Raw genomic sequence first — 24,706 nt, 5'->3', positions numbered from 1 at the left:
ATGATATTTTCATTGCCATATTCTATTAAACTAATCAGTTAAGGTCTTGAGCATGCAATGCTTAAATTCACTATTTGATGGAGATGGACTATTCTTGGTATATACACCTATACCGAGAATAGTGTAAACCATCCACTTACGTCATAACAACTAGAATTACTTTTGCTATCATTAGTGCCCTTTTCCAAGCCACTATAATCACAAAAACGGCTGATGAGATCCCTATGTAAGTGGACAGTTCAAACCAAAGTTTATCTATGCGATTGTATACCTAAGTTAAGTGTGTCATCAAATGGTGAAAATAAGCACTGGGGCTTATTAACTATAAGAAAACAGATATGGATTTCTAGATTGCGAAATGGTTTCACATCCTGTAGTGTCAACACAAATTCGACTGTGTACACACCATACATTTATAGCACATTTAAAGCACATCACTTACCTCAAAGAAACTTGGGAACTGTAATTAGTTGAGGGTACAGGGCATTGTGCTCTGTGAGGGGTAAACAATGGTTCCCATGATTTTCTGGGGTAATTCATATGCATTAAATATATGACATGTAAATTCTAGCAGTCTAAAACAGGACTAGGAAACCATGGCGGTAGGGAATACAGTCTGCCAGGCCTCTCTGTCTGGACCTCAGGACTCTTACCTATTTCCTTACCTTTATTTTATTATATTTGTATCCCACCTTTCTTCCTAGAACCAAGGCAGTCACCCATCCAAGCACCAACCAGAGCCATACCTCTTTAGCATCGGCAAGTTGGTGGCCTCATGTGCTTTCAAACTATACCCTTCAGACCAAACCATGGGAATATACAGTGTGTACCCACCCTCTCTTTCCCAGCCATTCTGCTTGAGTGCTTTTGCCTGGCCGGAATGTGTCCTTAAACTGATAATAGTTTTAGTAGTAGTAGTAGTAGTAGTAGTAGTAGTAGTAATAGAAGTAATAATAATTTATTACTTGTACCCTGCCCGTCTGACAGGGTTGTCCCAGCCACTCTGGTTGGCTTACAACAGAATATCAAAGAACACAACAAAACACAAAAAATTAAAAGCTTCCTGATACAGGGCTGCCTTCAGATGTCAGTGCCACAACTTTCACTCTCTGTCCTGAGATTGCATTTTAATAACTCGGAAAGAACACTCTCTCTTTAGTCTGATGCAACATTTAGTGTTGTTCCACTGGAGTTGTTAACATTTTTCCTGTAAACCACTAGGTAGGTAACTACCTAATCTCTTTCCCATTTCATTTTAATCTTTCTACTGTGCTTTTCTATAACCACTTTTCAGTGACAAAAACACTCGTTTTGTTAAAGAACAATGATTGCCTTGTTTTCAGTCATTACTCTCTTCCTACATTGTCCACAATATGGTCATTCTTCCCAGATACTGTAAAAATCACAATGTATTCAGCATGTACGAGACAGCAGTTTTACAAGGTGGTTTCTCTTTGTGATTTTTCCCCTTCCCTCTTTTATATGCCTGCTGCCAAGCATTTCTGTCCACCATCTTCAATGACTTCATCTCTCACTGAATTCCCTGTTCATGGCAGTTTATGTGCCCTTATGATACGCTGTGCCTCCAATTCCAGATGGCTCAGAATTTCCCTTCTTTAGATGTCTTGGAATATATTTGAGGGCTGTTCCCTTTTGACCAAGTCACTTTTTGGTTCAGGGCTTATGTAGGTACTTCACAACAAGAAAAAGGAGCAATTATATTTGTGATAATTTACAATATAAATTTACACTAAACCAAGAGCCCTTGCACACAAACCATTTACAGTGCCGTAGCTATTTGTTTCAGTGTTTTTTGGAGTTAAATTTGTATGTCACTGTTTCATGGTATGTGATTGCCTTGTTTCCTGTCCACACGAACTAGTAAGTGGTCAGAGTTATGAGCATGGACACAGAGCAGTGATAGTCCTTAAAAAGGGATTTTGTGTGTTTGTGATGCTGGGGTATTTAACACCTGTTATTCCAGAATTATGTTTGGGGGTGGTGTTAGATGGCAAGAATTTCTTGAGTTAACTGCTTTAGTGTGAGATATGCATAACTTGTCAGAAGAGGTTGATGAAAGCGGGAAAGTGTGAAATGGAAGTTGCTCAAACCACACACTCCAAAGGCCACACAAAATGTAGGAAATTGCATAAAACAGCTTCAACACAATAAAAATATTGCAGAACTGTTTTAGATCTTTGACAAAAAAAAATTGGCTATAGAAGAAAAGATGGTTTGATGACTGCAATATTCCAGAATAGCGATGGAATAATAACAAGGTCATGTGGAAACGCATGGAATTTTTTTTAAAAGACAGCAACAATAGTGCTACAATTTATATGTCTGGAAGGGACACAAACCTCTTTTCAGAAGCTCCACAATATCAGTTTCCTCTGCCCCTCCACTTTACAGAAGAATTGTCTACTGATGCTTTCACTAATCCTGATCCTGGTAGATCGCAGGATCCTTATTGTTTACAAAAAGTTACGGGGTAAAAGCTAAAAAACCTCTGTTCAATCCTCCACCCCCCCCCCAAGCCCAACAACTCTGGGCACCTCCCTCCTAAAAAAAGCTCAACAACCCTGGGCAATCCACCCACCCCACGCCCGCTCCTCCTCCCTCCAATGACAATGGGTAGATCACTGCCAGTTTTTTAATACTGGGAGTAGATCACAGTCTCTTGGGAGCTGGACATGCCTGCGCCCATCTCTTTTCTGTTGCCTTGATCAAAGCACAGACTCTTTGGATAGCTGTGTAATTCCTGGACCCTTGTGGTAGAGCAGGTGAGAAACCAAATGTAATCATAACTGCAATTGTTTTGTTCAGTCAATATGAAAACAATATTCCATAAATACTCCGAATGGCTATGCAATATCTATAACTTCATTAAGTGGCCCGGTGCAACACTTTATGTTTACTTTTATGTTTAGCTTGCCTATTAAATGTGCAGAATCCATATATATATAAAATGAAGGAAATTTAGCTGAAATTACAAAGCACTGCATATTTCCCCCTCACTGTCTCAGTGCTAATATTTGCCTCACTTGCTTCACTTACGGCTATCAAAGAGCTTGCTTTAGGAGGAAAGAGCTTAGTAAGTATATATGATACAGCAGAGGCAATAGAAAATTAAACACACCCAAGAGGCTCTGCTTTAAACTGTGTATTTTGCAAGCGCTTTATACATTAGTTCTCAATAAGCTTCCTTTCCTCTTAGTTCCAGTGAGACATGCTGTGTTATATTGCCTTTGATTTCTAGAGTTCAACGCTGTCAAGCCACTGAGAAATTATGCAGTTTTCCACCTCCACAATAACAATTATAAAGAATGTAGTAACGTAATCCAATCACATTACTCCACTTTTTAAACACTTAACAGTGTTACTTAGACATCTGAAGCCCTTCCCACACTTCCTTTCCCTTTGTACCATATGATAAAAAGGCAATATGCATGATCCAGCCAAAGTTAAGCACTCTGAATTTCCATAGATACAATGGGAGCATATTTAACATTTACAGCCTGCTTTACTTTCCCACTTAAGTCAGTGGGACTTTACATTGCATACCTATTGGCTTGATTGTACTTTTGATTTTTAAAAAAATTACATTTAGTATGTACTTTCGGTTAGACAAAAATAACCAGCCAATTGTCCAGATAGTTTTTGGCAATAAAAATTATTCAACATGAACTGAATAATTAATGTAAATAATGATGAAGTAATGTATATTGTAGTTGGGGTAGAAATTTGCATTTCGCCCCCCCTCGCCAAATTGTTTAGCTTTTGTAGCCTAAACTCAGGGTGGGGCTAGAAGTTATTAGCTTCTTAACACTCTCCCTGCCTGGCAGTTTTTAATACTCGCCTCCAAGCTGTCTTTCAAAGGCAGAAGTGAGTCCTGCTGTGGGATAAATGGTTGGGAGGCATTTGTAGGTGAGAATTAGCTGGTGAAGTAAAGATTTGGAACACAGGAGTTGTCCTAGGTTGAGTCAGGTCAACACTGACTAGAAGTGGCTCATCTGGTTATACTGGGGATCCTTCACAGTCCCACCTGGGCATACCAGGGATCAAACCTGTGACTTCTGCATGCATAGTATGTGTTCCACTTTTGATGGGTTGCGCTTCCCATTTTTCAATCCTCATATCTTGGCAAATTCAGGGATTGTAGCTATTCTTAGCAGAGAAAAAGAGACATTGCAAAATTGGAATGCAGAAGAAAGCTCCAACTGAGAGACAGTGTATTGCAGTCTTACAAGATAACAAGTTTCCAAGCTTTCAGTTTACACTGTTGTTGTTGTTGTTGTTGTTTTGTATTGTCTCAGAAATAAGCCCTTGGACCAAATCTTGTTAAATACAAACATTGCTATAGGGAAACAAATCCAATTTTCAAAGTCCATAAACTTTTTAAATGCCCATTATCTTTATTGTATTTATGAACCAAAAGGCAATATAACAAAATAGTTTAAATTGAGAATATGATTCAAGAAGCATAAATATAAGTTTGAACTAAATAAATTAGGTCTAATGTATTTTGGGGCATGAAAATGAACGCTGGGGAGCTCTTGTAAACCATCTAGACATCAGTTATGAACCTGCAGTTAATATTTTTAAGAAGCAATTGTAGTTTGGTTTAAAAATCTTTTAATGCCTTTCTTTACTGGCATAGCTTACCTAAAGGCATATAATTTGAAGGTTAGCTTTTACTGTTGTAACCAGTAAATCTCAGGTAGAAACAAACAACAGCTGATAGCAGAAGGTTTGGCATTATCCTCCTTAAACAACCAAAGCTTGAAATTGTTAGCAGAGGAACATTTTGCTTGGATACATACAAGGGAAGTGTGCTAGTTATCTAAGCCAGTTTGTATATCCTACAACCTGTGCCTATGATTCATAATGGAACTGCATGGTTCCACATATTAAGAAGCTTGTTTCTGTTACCAGCAGCTACACACATAGGTTGTTGCATTTGTGAATTGAGGCTTAGCTGACATAAGAAATCTATGAGCTGATTGCCTATGTCTTTTTCTTTGCTTGAAAGTAGATTCAGGGGAGGTCAGTTTGGACTTATCCAAAGCTACTGTTAGCTCCCTAGGGGAGGGGTGGAAAGGGCAGGTACTACGGAGACTTACCTGCCTTTTCATCCCTTTATGACTAAGAGCAGTTTAGAAGGCAGGGGCGATTCTGATAGAGAAAATGGCACCAAGATTAGTCCCCATGCCCCAGCACTGTGATCCCAAGTCCAAACTGCCCTTTCCCAATGGATACTTCTAAGTAAAGAATAAGACATTGGATGGTCCAATCACATCATGACTAGTTTAGCCCCAGAGAGTTTAAGAAAATGTGCTTTGAAACAACCAATTAATGAATATGTTCACATGTAACAGTTTTCCAGAGTAATTTATGGCCCCTCCCTTAAAAACACCTCATTTTCTCTCCATGATCCAATTCTTATATCCACTATTCTTAAATTCAATGATCGTTGAGTAAGGGAGTAATTACAATTAATACTTTTTTTTTCATAAGGAGGTTCTAACCAATTATTTCTGTCTGGAATGACCAAAGTAGTTACCTTCAGTTGAACAGGCAAACTATCTTCGGTAGCCTTGTAAGCATTTGCCTTCATGAGAAAGCGATCTGACAGCAATAGGTAGATTGACCTACAAGTCGGTAATGGAAGAGATAATCTTTAAAGCTGAAATACCATACTTACTTACCTTGGAGTAAATCCTATTAAACAGGGAGGCTTACTTCTGAATAGACATGTACAGCGACGCGGACTTATAAAAAATATTGGGGGGGCCCGGGAAAGCTCATGAATAATAAATAAGCTCATGAATATGCAAATAAAGTGGCGCCGCCTCCTCGTGAGCGAATAGGGGAGAGCGTGCTGCGCCTATTAATCAGCTCCAAAGGAAATTGGGTGGAGCTTTTGCTCGGGAGGGAGGGCAGGAGGCATGCAGCCCGCCCCCCCTGTGCATTTTGGGCTGGGGGAGGGGCGGCGATGGCGCTCTGCTGGAGGGGCGCCGGAGATTATTGGGGGGGCGGAGCCCCCCCAAACGAATTTTTGAGGGGGCTCGGGCCCCCTCAAGCCCCATGGAGTCGGCGCCTATGGACATGTATAAGATTGTGCTGTAAAGTATGTGGGGCATAAGCTGTTTTGCCTGATTAATTTGTGCTGCAAGTACTCTATTCAAGGTCCTGGGTTCACATATTGGGTACAACTGGGAAACCAAAGGCTGAATCTCCAGGGCCTGTTCCAGAGATTACACTCAGACTGTACCTTTTAGGGGCTATATAGCTCAGTAGTAGAGGACTTGCTGTACATAGGTTCCATCTTCAAGTAAAATATGTCAAATAGCAGCATTAGGGAGAAGAATTGTCTGAGACCACAATCTGCTGCCAGATTGAACCATTAGACCCTTGGTCTGGCTCAGTGTAAGATGACTTACTGCATTCTTATGTGACTCCAGTACATTTAGTAAACCATCCTACATCTCTAGTTATTATTAGCTGTCTTGAAAAGGATTCAAAATAAGGAGAGAAACTAGGCTGAGTTTTAATACCTATGCCACTTTCCTCCACCACTGTAATTCCCTTGTCCAAGACACCTGTGTATATACTGTCCACTTCTATTATAGTTACTGATGACAGCCTGAGGGACAGAGCAAAACAACTTGACTAGTGCATCATTGGCAATGCTGGGAAAAAAGAAACGACAACACAGAACTTAAATGTCTAAGAACTGATTCGGGGTGGAGAAATGGAGAGGAGTAAATAGATTTCTTCTGTCAAAAACGCTCAGCACAACTGTCATTACATTTTAAAAGCAGTTAAAATGCATTCATAAGCCAGATTGACAGCATGGCCCTCCTCCTTCATTTTTTATCACATAATACTAACTAGTCACCCACTCAGCGCAAAGCAAACCTTCTCATTACTCACATATTAGCCTCGCAGCGAGAGAACTTCCAATTGAGCATGGCAGTTTTCTCAGAGTATTTTGGGGGGTGGGGTGGGGGGAACACACAGCACTCATCCAGTTGCTGGTTTGTACAAAGTGGGAACATGTTTTAAAATTGGTTTAATGAACAGACTTAATCAAAGCAGTGTAGACCAACCCTGTTCATATTTAGTTGAAAGTATGTCCCATTGCTCTGTGGATCTTCTATGGAAGTATGCAGAGGATTTTGTTTCATTTCTGTGTGCTCAGCTATGCCTAACTCTGCATAGATGGGACTCTAAGCTGTGGTCCTTCAGATACTTACTAGGGAGACTTATTTCAAATTAACAAGTGGTAGGATGCAGTTGTTAACTACGACATATGAGAGGACCAGTTTTATTCAGTGGTCCCTAGGCATCTCCTGCTTATTTTTGAAGCCAGTACTCTTTCCCAGCTCTGTTTGAAGATGCAAGGATTGAGCCACAGGCTTTCTGCATGCGAAGCAGGTGCTATACCTCCAGGCTGTGGATCCAAAGCTTTAACTGAGACACAGCTCATTATTTTAGTCTCTTACCAGTCGTGATTCATGAAAGATTGCAAGTTTACATTGACACAATGTTAAGTCTTTGCATGCCTAGATAAAGTGATTATAGATGAGGAATTTGAATTTTTGGAGCATTTGGATAGTATAAGAAATCTCACCAGCATTGTTTTGGGTTATGTGACCACTATGTTAATAGGAATGGAGAAATGTAGTATTGTTGCTACCGGGTTAGGACGAATGCAGCTTAGTTACATGATAATCTAATGCCATCAAGCAAATTATTAAACTACCATATAAGAAGAACTAATAAGAGTCAGTTCAGTAGCTCTCCAATGATCTCCTTCAATTATTCTGTGAATTAACTTTTAGAGAGAATGTAAATGTACTGTTACAACCCAAATATTATGTTCATTATTTTATTATTTGTTAAATTGGCATACTGCCCTATACCTGGAGATCTCAGTGCAATTCACAGCACAGAATTACAATATAAAAAACGCAGAATACATAACACAACAAAGACAAAGACAGCTCAATGACAAACCTACCTATACGACACTGACACAAACGTCACATATACACTATGTGAAAGAACGAAAGTGTGCTACTCCCCTTCTCTCTCCCCCCACTCTTCTCCCCCAACCTTATACTGTATACAGTATTAAAGTCTCCCATCAAATATGACTGATCTATAGAAAGGACTTTATGGTCTGAAAATTGAGTTGATGTATGTACTTTAGTAACCAAAGAAAATCTTTAATAAAAACATTAAAAAAAAACCCTCCCTTCCACAGCACATTTTAAAAGGGCATTAGATGTCAATAAGCCAAAGGCCTGGTTAAAGAGGAATGTTTTTGCCTGTGATCACTTGTATTTATGGTGCTTCATATCATTCATATAGGTGGACTGCCCAAAGAGGGTCATATATGGCATCCTGGTTTCACTATAGCGATGAGAAGCAGGTCTGTGGCTTCTTTTTTGAGAGGGAAAGGGAGTGAGCAAGCCACCTAACTTACATGTGCTGCCAGAAAATGAACATTTTAGGTTTCCTCTGTTATTTTGTTACTTTCAAAATATCAAAATAGAGGCATCAGAACGTAAAGGTTAAACCAATTTAAAATGTTCATAAAGGTTTTCAAAAACAGGAAACATTTATTGTAATGGTATTTCTGGAGTAGGCGACAATGGCCCATTTTTAAAAACAGTTATTTTTGTTAACCATAAACTGCTAAGAGGACGGGGCTGTAGCTCAATGATAGCTTTGCTGGCAGAAGGTCTCCGGTTCAATCCCTGGTGTTTCCATGAAGGGCTAAATCAGAGCTTTCCAAACTTTTCATGTTGTTGATACACTTTTTAGACATGCATCATTTTGTGACACAGTAATTCAGTTTTACTAGCAAACTAACCCCTTTCTAGCCCCGGGAGGAGCGTGGTGAATATTCGCATGACACATCTACACACTGCAACCAACACACTAACATGTCGCGACACACAGTTTGGAAATCTCTGGGCTAAATAGTATTAGAAGTATAATAACATTATTTAGCCAGCATTATAAAACAAAACCAATTATTTTGGGGAATGTTGCTTAGTTAGACACAATTCTTTCAAAGAATTATTAACAGATTTCGGCTGGAAATATGGAACTCTTTTTGGATTAATGCTTCTAAAATTCAGAATGTATTTATTACTCAGTGACTTGGCCAAGTTTTATTGTTCATTTTGAAAACAGTTGAGATAAACAAGAGATGGCCCCATAGTTTATGTGGCCTTTTGCATGCTGCAATGGCTGTGGTTTAATTTCAACCAGGAATGGGGGACTTGTGAGTCCCACCAGCCCCAGCTTGCGTGGCCAATGGTGAGGAATGATGGGAATTGTAGTCCAAAGGCATCTGGAGGGCAACAGACTCCCTGTACCTGATTTAAACATTTGGTAAGCTGTTGTAAGAGAAATGTACTTGAAAGTCATTCTAGCCAAAGCCCGCTAACCTATTTTCTTTTAAAGTAACGCAGGACAGGCACTGACTGAGTTTATGATGCAGCTGCCAGAGAAGGCTATTCTCTGTAATAACAGGAAAGTAGTGACTCCATAGTGGGAGAATATGGCTCCATGGTGGGAGAATTGGAGTGCAAATACACAAGATTGTTCCTGTTCATTTGTGAAGTGTTACAGAATATGATCATATCCTAGCAACACCTTAATATATGCAAAAAGGAGGGTTAAAACAAATAATTTTGCTTAGTACTGCTGCTAGCAACTAAAACTAAAGCTTTTTTTAAAAAAAGCACAAGACATTGCTTTAGACTGAGCACTCGTCTGTCTCTTCAACAAAGCTAGGCTTCAGAGTGTTGGGATTAAGGTTTGCATCAAACTGCACAGTGGAGTGTTAGCAGGAAAAGCAGGAGAGGCCCACTAAAATATAAATGAGCTGCTTGCCCTTTGGATTCAATCCAAAATGAAGAACGACCTCAGGTATGGGGGTTCTGCCAGATGGAGTCAGCTGGAAATTAAAGCTGCTCCAAGGTTGGTGGTCAAGGCAAACACAGGAAGCTAAGGAATATTATTTTTGTCAGATGAAAGCATACACAGCAGAGGACACGCATAGTGCCATGCAAGACCAACAGGCTGATCTTTGGCAATTTTGCTTTGTGGAATGAGACTTACTCTCAACTAAGTGTGCTTCGGAATTCCGCTTGGGAATAAGTAGGAGGTTGACTTGGAGTGGATTTATGTCCTGCTTCCTCCCGTTCAATTCCTTGGAAAATTACTTTGACATTCTATGCTCCCTGCACAGAAAGTGGGAATAAACAAATTTCCCATCAGTTTGAATCTGAATTGCTCATTGATTTTTTCACAGTGATTCTTCTGTCCACACTAGTTACTTAGAATACTGTTAAAAATGTGAAAGGTGTGATCTTTTGAGGCTTTTCCAGAGACTAGCTACCTGAAAGTATGACATTGACTATTTGTGTTGCAAAGGTTTATATTTTATTTTTTCATCTTAGTTTATTTTTTCTGTAAGATTCATGTATTATATGGATGGACGAACTTCAAGCTTGTGGGATCTATATGTTTGCTTACTAGAGCCCTCAGATCCATCAGCTGGGGGACAAGTGTTTGCATAGGGACTCAGTGGGGGGAGACATTCTCCTAAATAAAGGTAAAGAGGACTTCTGAATACATCCTCCGCCAGGAATTTGTTTTTGTTACCAAATGTGAGTTCTTAGTTTTTCACATAAAAAATCATGTATGGCTCCCCCCATCTCCCTTCCCAAATCATTTCAGCAGCATTTAGTCTTTTTTATAGTTTTCATTTATATACATTACAACAATTATTTAACCAAGTTTTAACATTTTCAATTTTGACTCCCTCCCCGCTCTTTCTGTAGTTCCTTACATTTATTTTCGTCCTTTCCTGCATACTTCAATTTGCCTCAACTTATTCTTTTAATCGTCTACTCTCATATATATCTCATATCTATTTTTTAAACTGCAGGTTTTTACAATAATCCCGCCAATGTCTCGATCTGTTTATAGTTTGTTTATAAATACTCAATAAACCACTTTCATTCCTTCTAAAAGGTTTCTTATTCTTCCGGTAAGTTTCGCCATTTCTGCATACTCCATTGGTTTCTGCATTCAATCTTCTTTCTTCATCCTTCTACTTTTGGGCAAATAACATTCTTTAATCGGTGCTTTTTTCTGGGTATACTCAAGGGTTTGCAGTACCAACACCCCCCTCCCCCCCAATGGTAAAAGTGTTGCATTTACTGTAATAGCTTCATGGTGAGTACCAGCACCATTTTTTCTTAAAACAAACAAACCACGGTTAATCCTTAAGGTAATACCTGGTGGTCGCAAGCCTTTGCTGTTCTCCTTCCATCTACATCAGTCCCCACACCTTCCTCCCCCAGAATACACGAGCTTCCACTTTTATTTATTTTATTTTTTTAGAGGGGGGCACAAATAACTTGATGAAATAGGTATGCGGGGCCATTCCTAAAGTATGTTGCCCATTGTGGTGGAAGGAAATGAAAGAGGGGTTTTGTGCTGGTTATAATGGATAAAATACAACATGTTCCCCATTTTGTATGGGCAAAATAGGAAGATTTCTGCGTGAATAGACATATTTAATTGTGTTTTAATATAAATAATAATAATAATAATAATAATAATAATAATAATAATAATAAAATTTATTTATATCCCGCCCTCCCCAGCCGAAGCTGGGCTCAGGGCGGCTAACAACAATCAAAATAATCCAACATTCTAAAAACATTCATTATAAAATTAATTAAAATTAAATTAAAATAAAATTTCTTTGAGAGCCCACTGAACAAAACCAGTAAGGTATAATGGATAGAGTGTTCAACTTGGACCAAAGAGATCTGAGTTCAAATCCTCACTCTACCATGAAACCCAAAATAAAATCATTACCTTTCAGTCTAACCTATCTCACAACATTGTCATGAGAATATAATGGCACAATCCCAATGTAAATCATCGGTATCCTTAGTATCTTCTTGGGAGTGTAGGTAACAAATTTAAACAATATTACTATTTGGGCACATATATTTGAAAAATATTCATATCAATAGCTTGCTATACTGTTATTTTAATCTGATTGCACCAACCATTGAAAAAATAAAGGAATGCAATGCCTGCTCCATCATTTAAATAGATAAGGAATGGCTCAGAGAGAGGCAGGACAAGGGGTGTTGGGTGCTTAATGGCTAAGGCTTACATTAATTGTGCTTCTGTAAACTGGCATGGGATTGCACCATTATGTCTTGGTACTTCAGCAATGCAAGAAAGCAAAACAGGTGTGCAGGCAATAATATAAGGACGACAATAGTAACTGCTGCAGTGCCTCTGATGTCAGTGGATAATTGTTGTTTGTTCTTGCAACGTTCTTTTCCCCTCTATTTGGAATCATGGGGCACTATGCGCCTGAATGATTTTCTGTAGCGGTGTCTCTGCACAAGCCTACTCAGTTGGTTCACTACAGTAAAACAGAAGTGTGATTGATGTGTTTTGTTGTAGGGAATAAAGGAAGCCAATGCAGATTCTACTGTGGTTCCATGCTTCAATGACGTTTGGTATTTATAGGAATATTCCACCTGGCTCTAAAAGACTTTGTATAATACCATAACATTCAGATAAATAACCAAACCTGTTTTGGAATGTCTGATTGCCTTCTGTTTTATTACTAGTTTGATGCTGAGAGAGATGAGGAAGAAGTATTCAAAGACATAAGCATGGCAGTTGACAACAAACTGTTTCCTCCTAAAGAACCTGTTGAAGGTGAGTTGATTGTTGTTGTTGTTGTTTAGTCGTTTAGTCGTGTCCGACTCTTCGTGACCCCATGGACCAGAGCACGCCAGGCACCTCTGTCCTCCACTACCTCCCACAGTTTGGTCAAAGTGAGTTGATTATTAACCCCCAAATACTGTAGGCCCAGCCTTGCTTTCACAATGTAATATATTTTCAAGATCAAAATATATTAATGCTTCAGAAAAAAGTATATTAATAAAAAAGTTAAATGTCATTTTTAGGGGGTTCCATGTCTATTATGTATGCACTAATATGTGACATTTTCTGAGCACTATTAATGTTCTGTTGATATACAATATATAATGTATGAGACAGGGATGGTTCACATATTCCCAAATTCATACTTGAAAAGTGCTACCATAAAGGATTTTTAAAACCACATTTGGATCATAATGTGTTAAGTGATCATCACACATTACAGTGTATAAAGATGAATTGACCCATTTATCTCCTGAATATGATTTGTGTGTAAGATTTAGCAGTGTGAAAAGCAGCCCACAGTATTTTTTCCTGGTAGCAGGCCTTTCTCATACTAAAAACACAAAAACCCACTGGTATTTATTAGCATACTATAATGTTGTATGTGTGTGCATGTGCACTGTGTGATTTGTTTACAGTTTTGTAAACCTGGGAAATGCAAAAAAATAATAATAATACTAAGCAGGTCTTGCGCTTCAAGGACTTCAGGTAACCCTTCAGAAATAAATTCACACAGACTCATATTTTAGTTTAAGGTTGATGGGCAAAATTTAGGCCACATTGATTAAACAATGTGAGCAGTATTGGCTTAGGCATTGACAAACTGTAACTGACTCCTGCCCACCCCACAGGAGGTCTGGAAGGGTAAACCAAACAAGGGAGCTACATCGATGCAAATTGACTGTAGCTCACCCTGGGGTTCCTGTGGTCCTGGCATGGCCCTAGCCCTTCAAGCAGACTTAAGACGAGATCCAGGACTCCCAGATTCCTTTAACGGAATACCCTTTTCATGGAGGGGCAGGTGATGGCCACACCTCCCCTCCCCCATCCACAACTAAGTCAATGCCTGACCGCCCAACCGCCCAACGATTGCTGGGAGGTAGGCGAAAACCAAATGGCCAGTGCCAATCTGCCACGTGGACAAAATTCTTACCAGGCCCCTGCCACAAAACAGGTGACCAACCGAAATCCCAAGCAAGGCCAAAGCACAGAAAACCCAAGAGGGCGGGTGTTTGGCAGCGTGAAGCAAGTGGCTCCGACGCGTTGCACTGCCATTTATAAATCCTCCTCCTCCCCCAACCCGCAAATCAATCTGATTGGGTGTTGCAACTGGCACAATCGTGGGACTGCCCCAGAAACAACCAGGCTATGCCCAGCCTCCGAATGCTGTGGGGCCCCAAGGTCCTGTGCGCAAGCAGGACCCTCCTTGAAGAGGATCCCATTTGTCAAAATTAGTCAAACTATCATTTTAACCTCTACCTCTATTTTATTCAAACTATTTCTTCTGTCAAACAGATACAAGATTTTAAAGAGAAATCCTTAATTATCATTCTTCCTTTCCTATTAAGGTGAGGGAAACCTATAAAAAGCTGAACAAAAGAATTAAAAGCCAAAGAGCCCTTTGCTTACATCAAAGATTTTAATAAAGCAATATTTTAACTCAGTTACCTCCACTACTAATATAATTTCTTCCTGCAGTGTATCTATTCCAACCTGCAGACTTTCAACAGAATGTTTTTGTTGCATATCCAAGCCTTTGCATGTTAAATTCCAATACTGTAATTGGTAGGAAGAAATGGTTTTTTAAAGGAAAAAACTACTTGCAGTCTTCAAAGACGACAATATATTCTTATTCATTGTGGCTTCCTAACATATAATAAGGCTGTTGCTAAGGGCAACAACTTGTCATGAAATTCTGCAGTTTAATTTTTTTTAAAAAATGAATTAGAAATACCTGAGGATAAGAATGAAACACTTTTATCATTCTGATGCCAATCAATCTATAATAAATTGTTGTCTTAACAAGACAGCTCTTGCTGTCTTCATAATTTCAAACCACTTTTCTAGCATTCTGTGTGTCAACACAAGACTTTAAACTTTAAAGCTGTTTATATGTTTCTCATTATATATTTGTCCATAAACAAAAAGGGCATATAGATGAGCAGTATCTCTCTTGGAGGTTATTTACAGTCGTTTTTCAAATAAAAAAATGAACAGATAAGATATAATTGAAAACATTCCTTAAAGAATTGCCATCAAAAGCAGAGTATAAGTTACAAACAAAAGTAGTGCTAACTGTGTAGGGCAAAATAAACTGGCTTTGTGTCAGGCAGAAATACACATGTCAGTGATCATGAGTTCCCAGACATATGGTGTCCAACATTAATAAAAGGAGAATAAGCACTTACAGCAAAGGATTACCATAAAGGTGGTATGGTTACTTTTTCCTATCCCTGCCCATTTCCCCCACTGCAACTCCACCTCCCTGGTGGGCTTCTGGCTTGGGACTCCAAAGTACTAGGGACAGGAGGGGGGAGGTTCAAAACAACCTGGAGAATATTTGCAACAAAATATTAGTAGCCGGGAAAAAGTTAAGCTGTCTAGCTGGAGAGTAATTATATTAGAAACCAGGAGCTGTTGATACCATTTTCTCAGAGCAGCAGCCTAAGGAGAGGATTGTAGACTATTGAGAGGCTCCTTAAGGTACACCTGCCCCATTATAACTCCGTTTGTTGCCACTGCATTTGAAGGGGAGCAGAGTCAGAGGTTGTAGCAGCTGGATATCAGCCTGGAAGACGAATCCTTGCCACTACATAGAAACAGATTGACTATGTGAAAAAGAGGACAGGACTCTTGCACATTTATTGTTGTGTAGGAGAGGGAATTTCAGCAGGCATAGCTGAAGGAGATAGGGCCAGTGAGTGTGTCAGTATATTTGAGGATTGGTTTCTGTTTTGGTTTGTGGACTGGAATCCACCTTTACTATCCATGGTAGATAAAGACAGTTTGGGAAGCAGATCGTGCAGTTAAGGTATTGTTACCAGACGTCCCTGTTTCCCGGGGACAGTCCCCGGATTTGCAAATCTGTCCCCGGATTTCATTTAATTTATATTTTAAGTGTTGTAGATTATTAGTAGGGAATGAATGTTGCGTGATTGGTTCAATGGCACAAGACATACTGGGACTTCCAGCGAGGCAAAATGGCAAAACGGCAGCAAGCAGCTCCTGAAGCCATCCAGAGCCAACTGTGCTACCAGGCTGGCTCCGGGCTCCTGAGACTGCCGCTGCCACTGCTGAGGGGGAACCAGGGATGCCCGGAACCGCTGTCCCCCGCCCCGCCGCGACCCAAATTGAGCCAGGAGCGAGAGCGCCTGGCCACCCAACTGACTGCCCAGCAATGCTCCGGGGCCAGGAAAACACCGGAGCCAACGCAGGGAGAAGTTGGAGGAGAGAAGGAGAAGGAAGAGAGAGACAGAGGAAGGAGAAAAAGGGGAGCCCCAACCTTGCTGCACCACTGCCACTGCTGAGGAGGAGCAGTAGGAGAGCACCGGGAGGGCAAAGACACGTGGCCGAGCCAAGGCCGAACCTGAGCCCACTCCATAGTGGCTAGCGCCACTGGCAGAGGAAAAGGAGTGCAGGGGGAGCACACCGCCCCTGGCAGCGCGATCCTGGCAGGGTGCCATCACGGCTGCCCCCTAACCCTGCCTGCTCCGCCACTGGCTAGTGCTCCAAGAGAGCAGGCTGAGGCCCAGTGGAAGGCTGCGCGACAGAGGAGACCACAGAAGAGATTACTTCTTTTTTAAGTAACTTTTTTAAAATAACTTTTTTCTCTCTCTCTCTTTTTTTTTAAAGTGTCCCAGGATTCTTTGAAAAAAATCTGGTAACCTTAAGTTAAGGTGAAGTGATACAGTTATGGTAAAGCGATCTGTTTTAGATAGTAAAGGGTGATGAGGGTGACAGATGACAGCAGACATTAGTGTCTGAATGGTGCTGCAAGATGTCTTAGAAGTGTTAGCCCTAGCAGGGGAGGTGGATCCATTTGGTCCCTTTTTCAGGCAGCGACATATCTTGGCCTCGCTGCAAAGCAGGTCCTTCCAGGAGCAAAATGTTGAGGAGCAGGGGTACTTTCCACATTCTTCCCCCTTTCACATTTGAACTCGTCTGATAATAACAAGAGAAGCAACATTAAAGCATGGTAAGGAGTTGTTCGACCGAAGCATCTGTTCATGAAGACGTATCCTTGGTGACAAACGTTCTGCAGCTGAGAAAGCAGGAGAGTGCAGAACGAGGTTTATGAAGGAGTGTTAGAGCTCCAAGCAGGACATGCAGCAAAGCATGAGAGCTGGTTGGCTGGATAAAGGAGGCTAGAAGGTTCCACACAGCAGGAACAAGAAAAAATGATTCTAATTTTCAGCACAAATCTTAGTGTTATCCTATCTGAAATGGTCTCCTTTTATGCCCTTTTAAGGAACTGATTTAAAGAAAACCACATAGTCTGAGAAAGATGCCTAACGACACCGAAAACATGTTCACTGTCTAAATTGACCAGAATCTCCTTCCTGACCCCCTGAAACTATGCATACTTTGACTTGTACAGTCTCTACTTCTGTAGAGTAAAGCTGAGAACACTAGCAGTTCCCCATGGCAATTAATGAGAATACTTTTTTTAAAAAAAGCCTTTCTGTGCTTCACTACAATTGGAACTAAGTTTGAACAGTAGAAAAGTAAGAAAGAAAATTACCTTCAAAACTTTCATTTATGTTAAAATGTGAAGCACGTTAGTTATAAAATACGTTATACAACCCAATGCAGTGCAGTCCTAAGCCCTGGGCTGATAGGGATTGCGGGTAGGGTGGTAAATATTTTGTTCATCACCAGTCTCCACTGACAGAGCAGAGCATCACTAGTATATGTGGAGTGGAGTGGGGGTGTAAATCATGACATACATACAACAGTACATACAGGGAAACCTATCAATCCTTTTTCAGAAGATCCCTTTCTCTTTCCTATTTTAGGTCCAGGTGAAGTTGACCTTAATCTCACTGTGGACCTTGGAGATATTGCTGATAATGAATTTGACTTTGAAGACCAGGTAATGGATTTTATCAGTTAAAAGCTTTCTCTCATATCATCTTTTAGGTCACTTGCTTTAGCTTCCGTTTTTCTCTTAGGTTGTGTTCACACACCCATTTACTCTGCATCCAGTGTGCTCACACCACTGGTTTCCAAATAATAATAATAATAATAATAATAATAATAATAATAATAATAATAAATTTGTATTTATATCCCACCCTCCCCAGCCGAAGCCGGGCTCAGGGTGCAAAGTGGTGCACACAGGACATTAACCACAATCCACCTCTGTTGTCCTTTAGTTTCTTACAAAATACAGCATTTTGATGCATTTTCTCCCAAACTAGCATCAATCCAAATCGAGAAGAAGAATGGGCCGGCTGTGTTTTAAGCAGGTAATGTGTACACAGCCTTAGCCTCCTTGTACACTAAAGGATATACTTCTGTGATATAAAGGGTTAAATTATTCATGTGACTACTTAAATTATTTCATTGTTCAACATACTGTTACAGATTTTTTTTAAAAAATTGTGATCTTTCTTAAATATAGGGGTGAAGGCAGACATATTCTACAAATGATGGAAATAGTTGTATAAACCACTTTTAATGTTGTTTTATGTGTACAACATAATAGATGCAGCATTCAAAGCACTTCCACCATATTTCAGAATGTATGTCATTCTTCATCACAAGCATATTGTTATTATTCTGAACAAACCTAATGCTTCTCAGTACTCTGTTCCTATGTTCTTTGTATTCTTTTCTTTTACAGGCTCCCCTCAGTTCCAAACAAATTTCCCCTTTCATGTTGCGCAATTTGTTCTGGTTTCTGAAGGGAAATACTGTCAGTTTTTATAGGCCAGTGAATTTTCAGAACACAAAGTTCACTTTCAATTCTTCCGCACAGCGATTGTGTTAAGGCTACAGTCCTATACATACTTACCTGGGAATGAGCTCCCATGCAATCCTGGGCATGTCTACCCAGTGGCACTTACTTCTGGGTAGACATGCCCAGGATTGCATTATTTCAGTCTATAGCATCATCCTTCTATTTCCCAAATTCACCATGAGGATGCTGTCGCTTATGTAGCCAACATTATCTGATCCAAACACAAAAGGGAGGTATCAGTAGGCTTGGGGGGAAATTGTAGAAGAACAGAAAAACATACTGGGGCGGTGCAAACCCCTTGAAAAACAGCCCCATTATTGCTTTTCTTTTTCTGTTGTTTCCTGGAGTTTGCCAAGGTACATTGTTAACAGAAGGATGTGCAACTGTGTGTTTAGATGTACAAGGGATTTAGATGTGCAAGGGATCCACTTAAGAACGTTACACCATAAACAGTGATCTGTTTTTCAAACTGCCTTCAGCTATGTGAAAATACTGGTTATCCAAGGAACCCATGCCTTTCTAAGGAATTGCTGAATACATTAGGTCAAAGAGTGAAAAGTGGGGTTGCGATATTCCCAAAAGTGAAAAACTGGATGGAGTTATTGAGCTTTCTTCTTTCTTTGGGGTGTATGGGGGGTGTCAGAGGGTTTTTTTGGTCAGAGTTGTCTAGCTTTTGGGGGGCTTTTCTTTCATTTTAAAAAAAATAAAAATAGCCCAATTTGCCATACGTCTGAGGTTTCCTGGACATTTTGCTGATTCAGCAAAAAACCGCCCAGATGCGATTTTTCTGAGCGATTCCCAGACGTATGGCAGCCCTGTTGAAAAGTAGAGTAAGAATTCGTAACATATGGTTGGCTCCAGAGCTTTCGTAAGTAGGACTCTGCTCATAGGACACTTGTGGAAGGCAGGAGGGGCTGTTTTTGCCTTTCCTCCTACAGCTCACTGTGACCCCTGAAAAGGCCCACACTGGAACAGAGTGGGAGGTGGCAAGTGTGAGTTCCTTTGGGAAGAAAATGAGGGCTTCAGGAAGAAGGGGAAACTGGTAGAAGTTGCAGCCTCTTCTCACTCTCCATCCAGCAGGATGTTCCACTGGATCTTTAGCCCTTCTGTTTGCGGAAGGAAGACCTTTGTTTTCAGAACGTCAAGTCTGGATGCAACCTGATGAAATTATCTGGGAAAGGAAATGGGAACCAGAAGGCAGTGTAGAATTTTTCTAGGCATCCGCCAGCGACTTCACATAAAATCAAAACATGTTGCTAAAGCTGCAGACAGTAACTTTAGTTTCAAACACTGGAAGTTCAAAATAAGTGGGCGAGAACATGAAATTACTAGAGCTATGCTCAGTTACCAGCTTCACAGAATAAAGAACTTTACTAAAAGGGGCAAAACCTAGCTTTTGTGGTCAAAATCTTTATTAGTATTCAGCTTTATACCCTGAGCCTTGCCTTACCTTCCATTAGAAAAAAACTTCTAGTCATCAGTGGCGAAGATGTAAATATATTTGGGGCACATCTCTTAGAAGTGGGTACACAATTCTGAACCTTACAAGTCTATCATTGTTTTATTTATTTATTCATTTTATGTGTTACATTTATATACCACCTTTATCTTCCAATGATCTCAAGGTGGGGTACACAGTTCTCCTCCTTCCCATTTCATCCTCACAACAACCGTGTGAGGTGGGTTGGGCTAAGAGATGGTGGCTGGCCCAAGGACACCCAGTGAGCTTCATGGCTGAGTGGGGATTCGAACCCTGCTCTCCCAGTCCAACACTGACTTCACTATCCTTAGGGTATGAAGAGATTCTGTTTATTTTGCTTTGTGGAGCATTTTTGAGCTATAATGAATGATAGGGGTCACTCTATGAGCTGTAGCTTTAGTATATGGACCCAGACTTGCCCTTTCATGAATCGGAGAACTTCATTCATTTTACTCCCTGAACTGCTTTGTCCCCCATGTTTCCTTTATATCAGATATGGGGAAACTGCAGACTTCCAGATGCTAGTGGAATCCCCCTCCCATCATTCCTCACTATTGGCGATGTAGAGTCTGATACAATCTGAAGGATCACAGGCTCCCTATCCTTGGTTCATATGGTTTAAGAAGCAGCTGGGAAAGGGAGTGAGTTTTAGCAGAAAAGATCCAGAGGGAAAATTGTTAATAAAACAGTTCCCCCACTTAGCGTGCGTCTCCTGAGGCAGTTTTTCCTCAGCGTATGCTTTCTGTAAAAGAAAAATTAAAAAATATCAGTGTCATATGTTATTTGGGCCACAGCTATTGTGTTCTATTGAAGTTTAAAAATACATGGACAAATGTCTCCTTATCATGGTAATAATTCTTATAGCCATTTTTGTTAAGGGCTTTGACTGCACTATTTCAAAAGGGTGCCATGGTGAGAGCTCATGGTGGGTGCTGTTAAGGGGTTAGCAATCAAACAATAATTGCAGTCACCACTGGTGGTGTTAGTCCAAGAGAGACTTACTTTTCAAATAGAAATTGGCAGAGTAGGAAGTCATGAGGCTTTGATTAATTTTGTCAGTTACAAGATCTTATCTTTTACTGGATGAAATGAACCTGATGCAGATAGTTTTATTTGACTGTCGGCCCTACACAGAGCTGCAAATTATGGTTGGCAGTAATGAGATCTCACTGTCCACATGGAGAAGCACAGGCATGATAAATCAGAAGTATTTGCTTCAATTTTAAACAATTCTTGAACTTAGCTAGAATAGTCAAGAGGGCAACCACTTTCGTTGTTTTAGATTCCTAATGCATGGATTTTGAGTATACATTTTTCTTGCATGCTTCCATACATGCAAAAAGTTTGACTTGCATTTTGCCCAGACAAAGAGAAAGAACTCCCTCATCCAGAATGTTCGGTTTAGAGTATGATGCCATGAAACATTGTCATACTATCCCTTCTACCCAGTGAAAGAGGGGTGTGATGATGACCGCAGGGGCAAGTCCTGCTTCGTTACTGCATGCCGCTGTCATGCTCCTTTGATGTACATGTGCCAGAAGGAACTATACTTGCATGCCAACGTATATGTGCAGAGCTCCTCAACATGTGGACAGACTGTGGCCCAATTTGGGCCCCTCTTTAAATAAAGGTGCTCTGCACATCAGTATGTACGTATAACACCTGATGTAGCTTGAACACATGGACTTTGCAGGAGAATGGCAGGCGGTAGGTTAGCATCATACCATTATAATTAGAATACCACCTGTTTACAGCCTCTGTCTGAATGAAACCTACTTGCAGCCTTTATCTGAGCAATACTAAAACCCTTTCCCACACTAACAGCAAATAAAAGTGCCCTATCTTCAAAGTTTGCTGTCACTGCCTGAGAATATTGTGACTGTAACAGAAACTGAATGCTCCGCTGATTTTCTCATTACTCAGGGCCATCTTCAAACTGTGAATTGTCCCAAGCACTTTTCTGCTAAGAATATCAAATAAGAAGAAGATGCGTATCTAGGTATCAGTGTGTCATATGTAGCTGAGAGTAGATAAAGCACCTGTCAGAGAGATCGGGCCAAGAGGGTTAGGTTTCCAAGCAACCATGTGCAGCAAAGGAGCTGAAAGCTAGCAGATATTATCAGAACACTTTGACAGCCAACGGAAGCTAAAGGCATCCATATGTTAAGCACGTGATGCTTCTAAAATGTCAGCAATAGCAAAGCAGCGATTCTTAAACTGTATGGGACAGTACTACTTCTAGTTACTGACAGGTTTAGCTCATTTTCTTATGTAATGACCATCATCTTGCTCCTTTATAGAGGTTTTGAAATTTAAAATGCATCCAGAAAATGTGCAGCTTTTAAAGTGGGCTTTGAAGCAGCCTCTTAAGGAAAGAGATCAACACATTTTTGTTTGGCTTGCTAGGCAGACATTGTTTGTTGTCACTTGTCAGTCATGGTACTGTCAAAATGTGTGATGTGAGGGGCAAGAATTTAGGAGCTGTTCTCGGTAGAAGATTGACATTACTGCGTAGAGTAAGACAAGACAAGAAGAAGAAGAAGAAGAAGAAGAAGAAGAAGAAGAAGAAGAAGAAGAAGAAGAAGAAGAAGGAAAGAAAGAAGAAGAAGAGGAAGAAGAAACAACAAGAAATAGTACCCATGTACTTGCGATGTGCTATTTTTTCTTAAGGACTGAAGATGCTTCTCTCAGTTGCTGAACTTTAATGATCAGTAGTCAGCTGTTAAGTTAGAAGAATATTAGCCTTAAATTTTAAACATTCATAAAAAATGTTTCAAGAGCCTTATCTAATTTGCTATCCGCCAGATGTTTTGCAATACAGTGCAAAGCGGTATATAATCAAGTGGTAATAATTTTTATGAAATAAATAAATAAATAAGGCCCAGGCAACATGGCCAGCGCTCAGTTATGATGGGAATTGTAGTCTAAAACAGCTAGCTAATACCTGATTGGGGTTGCTTTACTCAGCAAATGGCAACATTGACCAGGCAAACACATGGGAGGCTACTTGGGCTGAAGATCTTTGCAAAGAAGATAGTTCAGAAGATAATTCAGTTCCTGTTTCTGCCCTGGAGGTAACAAGATTGGCAAGCGGTGCATAAGATGTTTTGAAAGATGAAATCCAAATATCTGAATACTTGGAATGACCCCTATGCTGACCTAGCATAGGAATAAGAAATTGGACACTTGCAACCTGATCCTGATCCTGTGTTGGTGGAAACATGTCTGAATGAGTTAAATGGGACTTACTACTAGTTCTTAGTAATCCTACCTAGGATTGCATCCCTAGGACCAAACTAGATGTTGAATACAGCCACATAGCATTATTCCCAGCAGTCCTCATACCTACAAACTAACTTGGCTAAACTGGCTTTAAAGGGCCTGGTGTCTGTGAATAGTCAGCTGAAGGATTCCAGCTGAGCAGTCAGCTTGGTGCAACCATGCAGTCTAGATTGCATCCTTTTCCTAAAGCAGCAGTTCTCAAACTTTGTTTTTCCTCATACCATTTGAAAATTGTTGGAGGTCTTGGAAGAACTTTTTTTAAAAAAATCAAAGCATATACATTTCTATTTTTAAAAAATATTCAGAGTTGGGAACATCATCCAGACTAGTGCTGCGTTATGAAAACAATGGGCCCTAGGTTAGGGTCTTGTCAGCCCGTTCAATAATCTAACTGTGGAAGAAGAAGAAGAAGAAGAAGAAGAAGAAGAAGAAGAAGAAGAAGAAGCAGCAGCAGCTTTGATCTCCGTGATCAGAAAAGAAATAAAGTACGCTGAGTGCAGGGCCATGTACAGATATTTTTGGGTGTTCTGCAAGCTTTTTGCAGACCTTTTTGCAGCTTAGCACATACAAGTACTTTCTTGTGTAAACTGGGGCACATTTCCTCCAAGAACATAGCGCATTAGTGTGCATTGAAGGCCATTCCAAGTTTCAAGAGAAGCTTGTGGAGCAGCATGGAGAATTCTTTCAGGAAGTTTCTCTGTGTACATGTACTTAATGGCGGTATCTTAGATTATAGCCATCATAAGCAACTTCTAACCCCTGCCATGTACTCTCTATATAGTATACAGTATAGCTCTCTAGTTTTCACAACCTCATTGTTTATTTTCACAACAGCCGTTATCTAACCAGAATGCAGACCACATTTTGACTAGAAAATAAAAACCTCAGGGGACACTTATTAATGACAGCCAAGACAAAATACCTTTATAAATATATTATAAGGCACTTTAAAAAAAACAAAAACAAAACAGACCCTGTCCTGGAATACTAAAATATGGTACAAGATCTATTAAAGTGCATAAACAATCTGTTCGTCTTAAGTTACCATGGGAACTGGCAAGACAAAAAAAAAGAGAATTCTATATGCAAAGAACTATAGTTTGCCTTGGAGAAATTCTGCTTTTAATTTTACTTAGGCATCATAGTTTTGTGGGTTTAATATTTTGGGAGGATGCCTTTTCTGCATTTGC

The 24,706-nt window shown here is 40.1% G+C and overlaps 1 protein-coding gene across 1 annotated transcript in view; it reads left to right on the top strand.

The window, feature by feature from the left end:
- AK5 (adenylate kinase 5) overlaps positions 1 to 24,706 on the top strand; it is an 85,802-nt gene that overhangs the window by 33,251 nt on the left and 27,845 nt on the right. Inside the window, exons 7-8 of the mRNA XM_053392013.1 lie at positions 12,693 to 12,783; positions 17,808 to 17,884. Coding sequence (XP_053247988.1) covers positions 12,693 to 12,783; positions 17,808 to 17,884 — 168 coding nt within the window. The remainder of the gene's footprint in view (positions 1 to 12,692; positions 12,784 to 17,807; positions 17,885 to 24,706) is intronic.

This window comes from Podarcis raffonei, chromosome 6 (genome assembly GCF_027172205.1).
Source record: "Podarcis raffonei isolate rPodRaf1 chromosome 6, rPodRaf1.pri, whole genome shotgun sequence".
NCBI classification, from domain to species: Eukaryota; Metazoa; Chordata; class Lepidosauria; order Squamata; family Lacertidae; genus Podarcis; species Podarcis raffonei.
This window is presented reverse-complemented; position numbering and strand designations above follow the sequence as displayed.